General features: G+C 34.5%; 1 protein-coding gene across 8 annotated transcripts in view; it reads left to right on the top strand.

The window, feature by feature from the left end:
• The window catches only part of SDCCAG8 (SHH signaling and ciliogenesis regulator SDCCAG8), a 244759-nt gene that overhangs the window by 21531 nt on the left and 208493 nt on the right, over positions 1-14735 (top strand). For 7 of the 8 annotated variants that reach the window (XM_061382507.1, XM_061382506.1, XM_061382504.1 and 4 more), the window contains exons 5-6: positions 8651-8773; positions 14377-14517. In XM_061382507.1, the coding sequence (XP_061238491.1) occupies positions 8651-8773; positions 14377-14517 (264 nt within the window). Of the gene's footprint in view, positions 1-3136; positions 3219-8650; positions 8774-14376; positions 14518-14735 lie in introns of all 8 variants that reach the window. The other variant, XM_061382508.1, reaches the window with a different exon arrangement.

Genomic DNA, 14735 nt, shown 5'->3' with positions numbered 1-14735 from the left:
ATAGAGAATAGTTTCACTGCTTTAAAAATCATCTGTGCTCTGCTTATTTATCCCTCCTTTCCTATCCTCTAAACCCCTGGCAACCACTGATCTTTTTACTGTCTCCGTAGTTTTGCCTTTTCTAGAATGTCTTGTAGTCAGAGTTATACAGTTTGTAGTCTTTTCAAATTGGCTTCATTGCCTTAACAATATACATTCAAGCTTCCTTAATGTTTTTTCATGGCTCCATAGCTTATTTCTATCATTGAGTAATATTCCATTGTCTGGATATAGGAATTTTTTTTTAACTACTCACCAATTGAAGGAAATCCCACTTGCCTCTAAGTTGTGACAACTACAAATAAATCTGTCTTTTTTTAAACTCATTTTGATAAATGCCAAGAAGCAAAATTGCTGGATCACCTGTAAGAGTATGTTTATTTTCATAAGAAATTGCCGTACTGTCTTCCAGAATGGCTGTGCCATTTTACTTTCCCTCTAGCAGTGAATGAAAGCTCATGACGTGGAACAGTCCTTTCGAGAATTTGGTGTTGTCAGTGTTTTGAATTCTAGTGTATTAGAAATATGTGATGCTATCTTGTTTTAATTTCAATTCCCCGATGACATACAATGTTGAATATTTTTTAATATACTTATTTTCCGTTTATATACTCTCTTTGATGAGGTATCTGTTCGGGTCTCTTGCCCATTTTTTAATTAGGTTGTACATTTTCTTATTGTTGAACTTCAAAATTTCTTTATGTATTTTGGATACCAGTCATTTATCACATATATCTTTTGCAATTCTTTTTTCTCAATTTTGGCTTGTCTTAACAGCATCATAGAGCTGAAGCTTCTAATTTTAATCAAGTCCAGCTTATCAATTTTTTTCTTCCATGGACTGTGCCTTTGGCATTAAATCTAAAAATACTACCCAACCCAAGCTCACCAATATTTTCTCTAATTCTTTTTCTAGCTTTTCGATAGTTTTGTGTTTTGCATTTAGATCTGTGCTCCATTTTTAGTTAATATTTGTGAAGGTGTAGGATCTGTATCTAGACATTAAAAATTTTTTTTTGCATATTGATATCCATTTGTTTAACACCATTTGTTGAAAAGACTATCAACATTGAGTTACCCTTATTCCATTTTTTAATTAATTTTATTGGAGTATAGCTCCTTTAAAATGTTGTGTTCGTTTCTACTGTACAGTGAAGTGAATCAGCTATATGTATATATATATCCCCTCTTTTTTATTTCCTTTCCATTTAGGTTACCACAAAGCATTGAATAGAGTTCACTGAGCTCTACAGTAGATTCCCATTAGTTGTCTATTTTATACATAGTATCAGTACTGCATATTTGTCAATCCCAATATCTCAATTAATCCCCCTCCCACTTCCGTCCTTGGTATCCATATGTTTGTTCTCTATCCATTGTTAAAGACCGTTGACTGTATTTGTGTGCGTCTGTTTCTGGGCTCACTATTCTGTTTCATTGATGTGTTGGTCAGTTCTGTCATAAATATCACACTGTCTTGATTACTGGAGCTTTATAATAGGTCTTGAAGTCTGCCATTGTCAATCTTCCAATTTTGGTCTTTTCCTTCAATATCATATTGATGATTTTGGGTCTTTTGCCTCTTTATATAAGCCCCAAAGTAGTTTGTAAATATCTACAAAGCAACATGCTGGAATTTTGACTGAGATTGTGTTGAATCTCTCAAGTTAGGAGGAACTGATATTTTGACAATATTGAATCTTCCTATCCATGTACATGGAATATCTCTCCATTTATTTAGATATTACTTGATGTCTTCATCAGAGTTTTGCAATTTTGTTCTTACAGATCTGATGCATATTTTATGCAATTTATACCTGAGTATTTAATTTTGTTGGTGTTAATGTAAATGGTACTGTGTTCTTAATTTCAAATACCAATTACTTATTACTAATATATAGGAAAACAATTGACTTTTATATATTAACCTTGTAATGTGCAACCTTGCTTAATGATTTATTTTAGTAGATTTTTTTGATTTTTTGAGGTTTTCTTCATAGACAATCATGTCATCTATAACAAATATAGCTATCTTTTAAAGAATTTCTTCTTTTATAGCTTTTATTTTGTTTCTTGCCTTATTATTTTAGTTAGGACTTTTAATATGATGTTGAATAGAAGCGATAAGAGGTGACCTCCTTGTCTTAAGCTTAGTGGGAAACTACCCATTTTCTCACAGTGAAGTACAGTGTTAAGCTATAGGTTATTTGTAGATGTTTTTTTACTAAACTGAAGATGTTTTTTCTTTATTCCTAGTTCATTGAAGTTTTTACCTTGAATGGCTCTTGGATTTTGTCACTTGCTTTTTTTACATCTATTGATATGATCATTTGATTTTTTTTCTAGCATGTTGAATTATTTTGATTTTGAAATATTGAGCCAGACTTGCATAGGTAGATTAAATTCTATTTGGTCCTGTTGTATAATTCTTTTTATACATTGTGGGATTTGATTCACTAATGTTTTGATGAGGATTTTTGCATCTATATTCATGGGATATATTGATCTGCCATTTTTCAGCCCTGTAGTCGATTCACCTAGTTTGGTTAGGATAATGCAGACTTCGTAGAATGAGCTAGGAAGTATTCTCTCGGGTATTTTATAAAATATATTTTGGAGAATTGATCTAATTTCTTCTTAAAATGTTTATCAAAATTCACCAGTGAACCAATATTAGGACTGGTACTTCCAGTTTTGAAAGAGGATCAATTATTTATTCAATTTCTTTAATACAAGTAGGCCTATTCAGGGCTTCCGTAAAGGCTCAGACAGTAAAGAATCCACCTGCAATGCTGGAGACCTGGGTTCAGTCTCTGAGTTGGGAAGATCCTCTGGAGAAGGAAATGGCAACCCACTCTAGTACTCTTACCTGGAAAATCCCGTGGACAGAGGAGCCTGGCAGGCTACAGTCCATGGGGTCGCAGAGTCGGACATGACTAAGTGACTTAACTAGGCCTATTCAGATTAACTGCCTTTCCCTTTAGGGGTTTTGGTAGATTGTGTCTTTCAAGGGACTGGTTCATTTCCTCTAGGGTGATCAAATTATGGACTTAGAGTTGCTCATAATGTTCCTTTATTATCCTTTTAATGTCCATAGAATCTGTGCATGTGTGCTAAGCTGCTTCAGTCGTGTCTGACTCTGCACAACCCTATGAACTCCTCTGTCCATGATTCTCCAGGTAAGAATACTGGAGTGGGTTGCCATGCCCTTCTCCAGGGGATCTTCCTGACCTAGGGATCAAGCCCGCATCTCTTATTTCTCCTACAGTGGCAGGTGGGTTCTTTACCACTAGCGCCACCTGGAAAGCCCCATAGATTCTGTAGTGGTATCATTTCTGAGGTTAGTAATCTGTATCTACTCTCTTTTTTGTCTTGATTAGCCTGGCTAGACTCTAATCAATTTCATTGATCATTTCAAAGACCAATCTTTTGGTTTTGCTGCATTTCTCTCTTGATTTTCTGTTTTTAATTTCATTTGTTTCTACCCTAATTTTTATTATCTTTTCTTCTACTTAAAAAGATTTAATTTCTTTTGTTGTTTGTTATAGTTTCCTGAAATTATTGTTTTGAAATCTTTATTCTTTTTAATGTTTCCCCTGATTTAGTAGCATCTCACAAATTTTGATGTGGTATTTTCATTTTTGTTTAGTTCACAATAATTTAAATTTTTTTCTTGAAACTTATCCTTGACCTGTATATATTTAGAAGAGTATTATTTAATCATCACATATTTTGGGAGTGTTCCAGCTGTTTTTCTGTTATTGATTTCTAGTTTAATTCCATTGATTTCTAGTTTAATTCCACTGTGGTCTGATAACATACTTTTTGTGATTTCCATTCTTTTTAATTTGTTAATATATGGTTTTAGACCATAGAATATGGTATGTTTTGGTGAATGTTATGTGTTAGCTTGAGAAGAGTGTATATTTTGTTGTTGTAGGATGAAGTAGTATATAAATGTCAATTAGACCCAAATGATTAATGGTGGTGTTCAGTTCAACTTTGTGCATACTGATATTTTGCCAGTCTGCCAGATCAGTCAATGACTGATCGAGGGATGTTGAAATCTCTAACTGAAATAATAGATACATCTATTTCTCCTTATAGTTCAATCAGTTTTTACTTCATGTATTTTAATGCTGTTGTTAGGCACATATTCATTAGGATTATTATGCCTCTTAGAAAATTGAACTTTTTATCAATATGTCATGCCTCTTTATTATCCCTGATATTTTTTCCTTACTATGAAGTCTGAAATTAATATAGCTACTCCAGCTTTCTTTTTTTTAATTGTTCTTATGTCTTTCTTTTTAAAAATATCTATATTTTATTGAAGTATGGTTGACTTACAGTGCTTCAGGTGCATAGCAGGGTAATTCAGTTATACAAATACACATATATTATTTTTGAAATTATTTTCCATCATAGATTATTACAAGATATTGACTATAGTTCCCTATGCTATACAGTAAACCTTTGTTGCTTATTGCATATCTATTTGTTTAATTAGAAATCTAGCATTCTGCTCATATTAAATCAAACAAGTGGAATAATACTGTCATAATTTTTAGTTATGCATAAATTCATAAGCTTTCTAAAATGTATACATTGCACGTATTTATATATATGTATACAAAAGCTTTTCTGCTACACTTGATAAAGGCTAAGAAAGAACATAAAAAAAAAAAAGAGATGAAGAAATTGAAGAACATAAACTAAATGAAATGAGCACTGAATATGAAACAGAAAAAGTGAAACAAACTAGATAAAAGTAAAAGATCATCATATAGTCCAGTTGTTTTTAAACATGATTGCTCCTTAGAAATGTATCTGGAGCTCTGGAGAAAAAAATAGACAAATGCTCAGTAGCTTTCTTTTGATTTATGTTAGCATGGTATATCTTTCTCCATTACTTTACTTTTAAAGTATCTGTGTCTTTAGATTTAAAGAAGGCTTCTTGTAGACAGTGTGTACTTGAGTCTTATCTTTTATTTACTCTGGAAGTCTGTCTTTTAATTGGTATAGTCAGAGCATGGATGTTTAAAATGATTATTGATACAGTTGGCTATCTATAATACCTACCATATTTTTTACTGTTTTCTATTCATTGCCCTTGTTCTTTCTGTTTTTTTTTTTTTTGTACCATCTCTGGTTTTGAGTTACCCTGTTATATGATTGTGATTTTCTCCTCTCTTAGCCTATCATTTGAACTTCTTTTTTTAAAAAAAATTTATAAGTGGTTTTCCTTGAGTTTACAGTTACCTTTACCACTAATCTAAGTGTATTTTCAATAAACACTTCAGGGGTTGGAAAAATTCCTTTTAATAGAGTGTTCCCAGTTCCTCCCTCCTGACCCTGATGCATTTCTGTCATTCATTTCAGTTATCCACAAGCTGTGATCACTGTATCAGTTCAGTTCAGTCACTCAGTCGTGTCCGACTCTTTGTGACCCCATGGACTGCAGCACACCAAGCCTCCCTGTCCATTACCAACTCCTGGAGTTTACTCAAACACATGTCCATTGAGTTGGTGATGCCATCCAACCATCTCTTCCTCTGTCATCCCCTTCTCCTCCTGTCCTCAATCTTTCCCAGCATCAGGGTCTTTTCAAATGAGTCAGCTCTTTGCATTAGGTGGCCAAAGTATTGGGAGTTTCAGCTTCAGCATCTGTCCTTCCAATGAATATTCAGGACTGATTTCCTTTAGGATGTACTTGTTGGATCTTTATACACTATCGCTAATATGATACTAAACAAACTGTTATCTGTTATATCAGCTAACAGTAAGAAAAATAAAAGATTATACTCATCTCTATATGCCTTCTTGGACTGCTTTTTCTTTCTTTATGTAGATCTGAATTTATAACCTAAATAAATTTCCTACTTCTTGAAGAACTTTTAACATTTCTCGCAAGGCAGGTCTACCAGAAACAGATTTTCTAATTTTGGTTATCTGAAAAAGTCTTTGTTTTTCCCTCACTTTTGAAGGTTGGTATCACAATTCTAGCTTGTCGGGGCTCTTTTCATTCAAAACTTTAAATATTCCATTATACTTTGTCCATGCCTGCATGATTTCTAAAGAGTACCTCATGTAATTCTTATCATTGCTTCTCTATAGGCAAGGTTTTTCCCTTTGACATCTTTAAATTTTTTCTTTTTTCTTTGTCTTGGATTTTCTTCAGTTTGAATATGATATACCTGGGTGTAGATTTTTTCAGTTTTATCTTGCCCTGTGTTCTCTGAGCTTCTTGAATCTGTGGTTTGGCACTTGTAATTAATTCGGGGCAATTTTCAATCATTATTCATTTAAATATTTCTTCTCCTCCTTTATCTCTTTCTTAACCTTTATTATTGTTCCACAATTCTTAGATATTCTGTTTTGTCTGTATCATTCTTTTTGTTCTTTGCATTTCAGTTAGAGAAGTTTCTGTTAACACTTATTCAAGCTTACTAATTCTTTGGATGTGTCCAGTCTATTAATGACCCCTTCAAAGGCAATCTTCATTTCCTCTGCAGTGTTTTTGATTTCCAGCATTTTGCTTTTTTTCTTAGTTTCCATCTCTGCTTGTATATCGATCTGTTCTTGCATGTGGACCACTTTTTCCCATTTGACCCTTTAGCATTCTAATCATAATTATTTTAAACTCTCCATCTGATAATTCCTGCTGCGATTCATGGGGTCGCAAAGAGTCGGACACGACTGAGCAACTGATCTGATCTGATCTGGTAATTCCAACATCTTTGCTGTATCTGAGTCTGGTTCTGTGTTTGCTTAGTTTCTTGCAACTGTGTTTTAAGTCTTTTAGGATGCCTTCTAATTTTTTGTTGAATTCTGGACATAGTGGGTTGAATAAAAGGAACTGAGGGAAATATGCATTTAGTGTAAGGTTTTTTATTTGTTGTAGAAGTTAGACTGTGTTTATTATTTGCTGTTACTATATGTGTCAGAGGCTAAAATTTCCTCCAGAGTTCTGGTTTTGTCTCCACTGTTGTCTTTGGGTTTCCCTCAAGAATTCTTAAATATATACTGAGATGTGCAGTTATTTTAGTGTATTCCCTTGTTATGATACAGGAGTACTTTTGATGTGGTGGTAGGGTATGGGAGTAGGGGGAGCATTTTGTAATCCTATGATCATGTCTCAGTCTTCTAGTGACCCTGTGCCCTTGGCTATATCCTTCACAAATGTTTCTCAGTCTCCCTCTCCCCTTAAGTGAGATGAGAAGGCTAAGAAGCTGGAGTTGGGTTTCCACTCTCTTCCCCCAGGTCCCTTAGGTTCTGGGGAAAAAAGCAAAAACCAGTTTCTTAGGCTCTGGTAAAATAGTTTCTCTTGAGGCAGTCCTGGTTAAAAAGAACAGAATGCTTTTGGGTTACTTTTCCTCTCCTACTGGAGGAAACAGGAGTGGGGTTTCCTCTAGTCTTTGTTATTAGAATCTGCTCATGTCCTGGAGATAAAGCTCATAAAAGTGTAGGAGACACCTTCCCCTCCAGAGACTGGGTTCTGGAGTTTTTAACTCAAACTGGTCTATACTAAGCTTCCAGCATTTCATCAATTATTTTTATATTTTTCTGCCACACCACTGGCTCCTCTAGGAGTTTCTGCTCTGCTAAGTTGTGGTTCTCAGGAGTACTCGTCTGTCTTTCCATTCTGAGGGATGATAGTTTTCCCTGTGACCTTAATTCTCTGATGGATCTAAGAAGAGTAGTTTATTTTTAAGCTTGTTCAGCTCCTTTTCTAGTTATGAAGATGGGTCTTCCAAGCTTCTTATATGTCAGACCAAAAATTGGAAGTCTGCAATATTTGTTTAATTATGGTTTTCAATTACAGCTTTGATTTTTTTTCTGAATAAGATAAATGGAATGTAAATTTTATATGCTGTGCAATAGCTGTTTATTATAATGGTAATGAAGATTAAGTATTATACCCTCAATATTTCAGTATTTTTTACTGAGATGCTACTTAATAGCTATACAAATTGTTATATACCTATAATTCTTTATATTACTCCCTACATAGCCAAGGAAACACTCTTTAAGAACTATCCACCAAACTATTCTCACTCATAATTTCCTTCCATCTGGCTACCAGTTCATAGATAATCATTGTAACTTTCCTCACCTTTCTGTCTCAGTGTCCTTTATTATCTATGTAGCCATCTGTCAGTTTTCAATGTTATTGGCATTTGAGCATGAATAATAATATATCTTACCTTATATGTTTAGGAGTGTATGTACCTCATGTTTAAAAGTCTTTTAGATAAACCCTTTAATTAAATAATTTATATAAGTCTGTTGAATAAAATTGTCAGAAACCACACAGTCCTGTGGTATGGCCATTAGCAGGCCGTCTAGTGTTTTCCCCCAGCCTTCTCTTTGTTAGCTAATGCTTGAGTTTCTTCTTTGTCAAAATATAATTATAATATTTCAGAAAATGGATAGACAGCATCAGTCTTCCATGCTTCATATCATATTGGATCATCTAGTAATCAACAAATAAAAGCACCACTTAAGATTGCTTAATGTATGCAGTCTGCAAGTGGCATTTCTTAAAAAGAAGAAAAAAAGGAAAGAAAAAATGCTTAATGTATTTGGTATTTGTTTCTGCTTTTTATAGGAGGAACTCTCTGGAATGAAAAATAGGGTACAAGTAGTTGTGCTTGAAAATGAAAGGCTCCAACAAGAGCTGAAATCTCGAGGACAAGAAGAAATGAGGGAACAAACACTTCTGGATGCATCTGTGAGCATTTATTTAAACCATTAAACTAAAATATATATAGTCTGAATGTTGCCTCCTAACCTCTCCCTCAGCCTTCTTAGCTGCTTCAATTCTTTTCTTAAAGTTTGGCAGAAGTGCTGTGCTGGTATTTACTTGGGGCTGCAGAAATTAAAATTCGCTGTGGTGGTATGAATCCTCAAATTAAATGATGTAATGGTGCCTAGCAGCCACTCCAGTTTCCTCTCTGAGCCTTACCATTTGTGTTTTTTCCATACGAAAGAGCAAGTCTGAAAGCAGGAAGTATGTCATATAGGAAGTATGTTAACAGAGCTGGACTTTGTTAAATCTAGCAACTGTTCAGAATTGTAGCTTAGATTTCTGTTGTATTTCTCTAAATCGTCTTTGAACTTTGAGTTCCAATCAGTCTAACTAGCATGGTGTAGCAGTAAGAACACTGACATGTATGTCCAAGATTCAAAATGTTAATATTCCCTTTGTCCCTAACAAGCTGGACGTTTGGCAAGTAATTTTATAGGTCTTTCAGGGTTGGCTTCACCTTGTAAGTCCTCTATTTATTGGCAATTTGAGAAATTCTCCAATATTAGCAGTCCTTAGTCTTTAATGTGAATGGGGTTTGGGATACTTACTGACAGTGCAGATCCTGGGCTTTATCCCTGAGAGTTGGTCTGGGTTAGTCTTTGAGCAAGTTGCCAAAGTGAATCTAATATCAGTGGAATACATTTTGAGGAACAGAGAATTGTATGATCTCTATTATTCTGTGACATAAAATTTTTATGATGATATTTAAATAGTGTTTAATTTCTCTTTTTGAGTTGTCAGAGATATTTTTACCTTCAAAATAGTTTTTACTCTTTTGCTATGGGATGTAGTTGATAACAGTTGTTCTGCTCTTTGAGACAAAATTCAATTTTCCATGGGAAAGTTTTGGTACTTGCCTGTTTCGGCTTTACTTTGCAGTGTATTTTGGTGCTTTTGACTTAGTCATTATTAGTAAGTAAGTTCTGCTTAGGAAAAAACACAACTGTTTTAATGTTTCACCTGCTAAGTCATGTCAGTTATGTCCGACTCTGTGCGACCCCATAGATGGCAGCCCACCAGGCTCCATGCACTTTCTCCAGTGCATGAAAGTGAAAAGTGAAAGTGAAGTTGCTCAGTCGTGTCCTACTCTTTGCGACCCCATGGACTGTAGCCTACCAGACTCCTCCGTCCATGGGATTTCCTAGGCAAGAGTACTGGAGTGGGGTGCCATTGCCTTCTCTGAATGTTTCACCTAGGTGTCCTCTAATTTTTGAAGTTTTTTTCTTAACCTGACCTGATGTTTCATTTGTAATCCTGGAGTTCTATGTGTTAGAATTTGCTATTGTATCTGGATGTGTTAACTCTTGAATAATAAAGTGAGCTGATTAGCATTTTAGTTTATTTTTCTGCAATTACACATTACTTTGTGATCAGCTATTTTCTTCATTATATAACTTTTTCTGAGTATTTATAGTATTGTATTATTAATATTAGTGTTTAAAAATTTTGTCTTGGTTCCTATTATTTTGGGTCAATTTGAAAATGATTCATAAAAAGTACTTACAGGTAAGCTCATTTTTTTAAATAAGTATATTCTTTTGATTTTCCTCCAAATATGCAGTGAACAGTGACTCATTTATTCATAGTCTTTGATATTTATACAGTGCAAAGAAGTGGAAGATGGGGAAGTGAAATGAGAAAGGAAATAAGGCAGACAAGTGAATCAGAGGGCAAGAGAAGTGAGTAATGCAAAAGGGGAAGGAAATGATGGTAAAAGCATACATGCTTTGCCTTATGAGCAAAGGAAACTTGCTTAAGAAAACTACAGATAGATTGTAGAAAGGATAGACTTGTAGAGAGCTTTTTTAAAAAAAACATTCACATGAGCTAAAACATAATGCAGATATTGAAATGGTTGTTGCGTATGTCAGATGACCTTGATACCTATTTTAATGTTAGTCTTCTGTGTTATTTTGTTGTTACAAAGTTATTTCTCCCACTTGCTACTTGTGGAGGCGAATTGAGACATTTTGGCAGCCTATGAATAGTGTTGTATTGAGAGTTTTGATGTAAATAAAGCTATTATCTTAAATATAAACAGATCAAGAAATATTATCTTCCTTTTTTCCATGTTGATGGTAAATCTTGCCAAAGCTATTGGCAGATTTGACTATATATTTTCAGTGTTTCTTAATGCTTTCTTTGGAAAAACAATTGAAATATGTATATAGTAATAATTAATATTTATTGATGACTGCATGGTTATGATGTGCCAGGTACTGTATCAAATACTTTGCTTGCATTATATCATTTCAGTCTTATGATAGCTGCATAATGCAGGTGTTGTTACATCTACTTTCAGATGATTAAATTAAGGTATACAGCAGTTAAGTTACCTACAAAGCTAGAACTCAAACACAGCACTGTCTGACTCCCCTGATCCATCTTCCTGGCCTTGAATTATACTACCTTTCTGACTAGATTAGGAATAGCTTGTCAATATTGAACCAAACCATCTTTGCCATGGACTGGAACTTTGATGGTAGCCTACATGACTTTTAGCTTTTAGCTTAGTTTTTGACTTAACAGTTGAAGAAGCAAGCAGATTATTTTTAAATAACTAAAACCATTCAAAGAATATTTCATTTGCATCTTTATTTTTTAATCATATTCCTTCTCAAGGGGCTCTTCTTGAGAGTTCAAAAATTATATTAAAAAACTCTTTTTGTTAGAATTTTTTTTTAAGTAGAAAATTTCTGAGCTATTTGTTTCCATGTCTCTTCATCCCTTCAATTCCAACCCCTCCCCTCAATTAAGAAATCAGAGGTCTTCAATGATCTTCAGGGATGTAAATGTAATTTGACTTTTTATATCTTGATCAAATATCATCCAAGTTTTTTGAAAGCTATCTGTGAAAGAACATGTCAATTAGGCTAGCACTTGTTTCCAAACAATATCATTTGATATCATAAATCAGTGATCCATAGTCTACATACGTCCTCCAATTTCTCCATAGGAAATTTGTACCACTTTGCTTCGTTACTCTGCAAGACTATTTTTAATACAATCAAATCTTGGAAGATTTTTCCCTACTTACAGAGTCAAGTTCAAGCTTATCAGCATGGCATACTTTACTTTCCAGATCTTTATTTAATTCTCTGGCTTCTTCTTTTTTATTTTTTTTTCCACTTTCCCTGGTGGCTCAGACAGTAAAGAATCTGCCTCTAGTGTGGAAGATCTGGGTTCCATTCCTGGGTCAGGAAGATCCCCTGAAGAAGCAAATGGCTACCCACTCCAGTATTCTTGCCTGGAGAATTCCATAGACAGAGGAGGCTGGCAGGCTACAGTCCATGGGGTCACATAGAATTGGACACGACTGAGCAACTAACACATACACTTTCATAATTGATTTACAGTGCTGTGCCAATCTCTGCTGTACAGCAAAATAGCTTAGTTATACACATATTTGTGTTCTTCTTTATATTCTTTTCCCTTATGGTTTATCACAAGATACTGAATATATCAAATAGTTCCCTGTGTTATACATTAAGACCTTCTTGTTTGTCAATTCTAAATGTAATAGTTTGCATCTACCAACAGTAAGCTCCCAGTCTATCCTTCTCTCTTCTCCCCTACCCCTTGCCAACTGCAAATCTGTTCTCTATGTCTATGAGCCTGTTTCTGTTTTGTATGTAAATTAATTTGTGCCATATTTTAGGTACAAATATGGCACATGATAAGTGATATCATATGGTATTTGTGTTTCTCTTTCTGACCTACTTCACTTAGTATGATCTTATTTAGTTGCATCCATGTTGCTGCAAATGGCATTATTTCATTTTTCACGACTGAGTAGTATTCCATTGTGTATGTGTACCACATCTTCTTTCTTTATTCATCTGTAAATGGACGTTTAGTTTGTTTCCATGCTTTGGCTATCATAAACAGTTGTACTTTAATCTTCTGGCTTTATTGCCTTGTATGTCAACCTTTAATAATACTGAATTTCCTAAAAGCCTCTGGGAAACACCATGTTATTTCTCATCTCTGAGTTTCTCATGGTGTTCTCTCTTCTTGGCACCTAACTTATTTTTTTTCATCCTTCAAGATATCACACCAGTGTCAAAACTTCTCCAGAAACTTTCCTTGAATCTCCAGTTGCTCTTAGTATACCTCTTCTGTCTGGCCTTGTCCTGACATGCACACTTATGGCTTTACTAAATTGAAATTACCTGCTTAGGTTTTTCTCTTCTTCATTAGCCTATAAATTCCTCAAGGTTAAGATTGGTCTTGGTCATTTTTACCACCCACCACTGGCCACCAAGCTTTTAGCACAATGCCTGAACATAGTCAGTATTATACAAGTTCTGTGAACTTCCCAAAGAATGTGGAATAGAATCTCAGAATACTACTTTGAATGAATACAATTTACCGCATTCTAACATGATATGACACCACAGTATAGTTCTGTGTTTGGGGACATATCCTTGCTTTTGAATACTACTGCATCCCTTGGCCCTTAATACGAATTCATTAATTACTTGTTGGACAAATTAAATAAGTATTTTAGTTCTTGATTCACACATAAATCACCCAGATTTTGAACTGCTTATTACACTGAATGCTGAGAGAATGCCAAAGTTTGCCAACTGACAGTGGGTACCCCAAATTCAGTCTATAGACATGTTTTGTCTATTTGAAAAACACTCAGTATTTAACAGTGTTTCAGTTGAAGAACCAGATATCTGCCTGATCTTTTTAAAAATCTAAAGATTTTTGGGGGTAATATGAGATGGCATTCACATATGGCAGCAATTGACTGGAACTGAGTAGTGACTTCTTCTTGGGTTGCTCTGTCACGATCCCTGTGACTACTTTTTGTATCCTTGACAGGCAAGCTGCATGTCAGTTCTGTTTATCACCATGCACTGTTTTTCTCATTGAAGATAAGTAATTTTCTGAAAAGGCAGAAGAGCATAGTGGTTTAGGACTCTGGAGCTAGATTGCCAGGGTTCGGATCCTAGCTCTGCCCTTTATTAGTCACTTTCTACTACCGCTGTGACTTTTTAGCAGTTACTCTCCGTAACTCAGTTTCCTCATCTATAAAATGGAGGTAAGAGTGAAACTTGTCCCATAGGATTATTGTAATGATTAGCTAAGTTAATATATGTGGAGGATGTAAAACAGTGTCTGGCACATAGTAAACATTATATGTAGTAATTATTATTATTAGTCATATCTTTATGAAATGTGGAAAATGGAAAACAAACCAAGAGAGGTTTATGTGCTTCAAGAGTATATGTCTCCAAAGAGGTAAAGAGACTATTTGTTCAATACACTGATATACAGCCCTCTTTGCTCATTTACATTATTGCCTGTACCTGTAGGAATTCAACTTTGTAACACGTGTTTGGAATATGCCCCTAACAGCTTGAAAATGCAAAATAATTGTTGATTTGTATCTAGAAGCATCTGCTGTTTTTCTTATTCCTTTCATCACAGATAATCAGTATTCCATTTGTAAAGTATGTATATTGATTTAGAAGTTAAAAGTCGATTGCAAGTACTTTCACATTTTATTTTAGGGAAACATGCAGAATTCTTGGATTACAACAGGTGAAGACTCTAGGGTGGATGAAGCTGCAAAGAGATCATTTTCATGTGGCAATGCCAGTACCATCAAAGTTGCTTCTGCTGGTGAGGCTGAAAAATGGAAACTAGAACTCGTGAGTATTTGGGTACTTTTTTCATATGCGTCTACATTTTTGGTACTTTTTTATTGTGGTAAATATATATAACACAAAACTTGCTATTTTAACCATTTAAAATTTTAAGTGTATGATTATTTACACTAAGTACATTCACAGTGTTGTTCAACCATAAACAGTACTCATTTCCAGAACATTTTCATCATCCCAAACAAAAACTCTACCAATTAAATAAT

Source organism: Bos javanicus, chromosome 16 (genome assembly GCF_032452875.1).
Source record: "Bos javanicus breed banteng chromosome 16, ARS-OSU_banteng_1.0, whole genome shotgun sequence".
Classification (NCBI taxonomy): Eukaryota; Metazoa; Chordata; class Mammalia; order Artiodactyla; family Bovidae; genus Bos; species Bos javanicus.
This window is presented reverse-complemented; position numbering and strand designations above follow the sequence as displayed.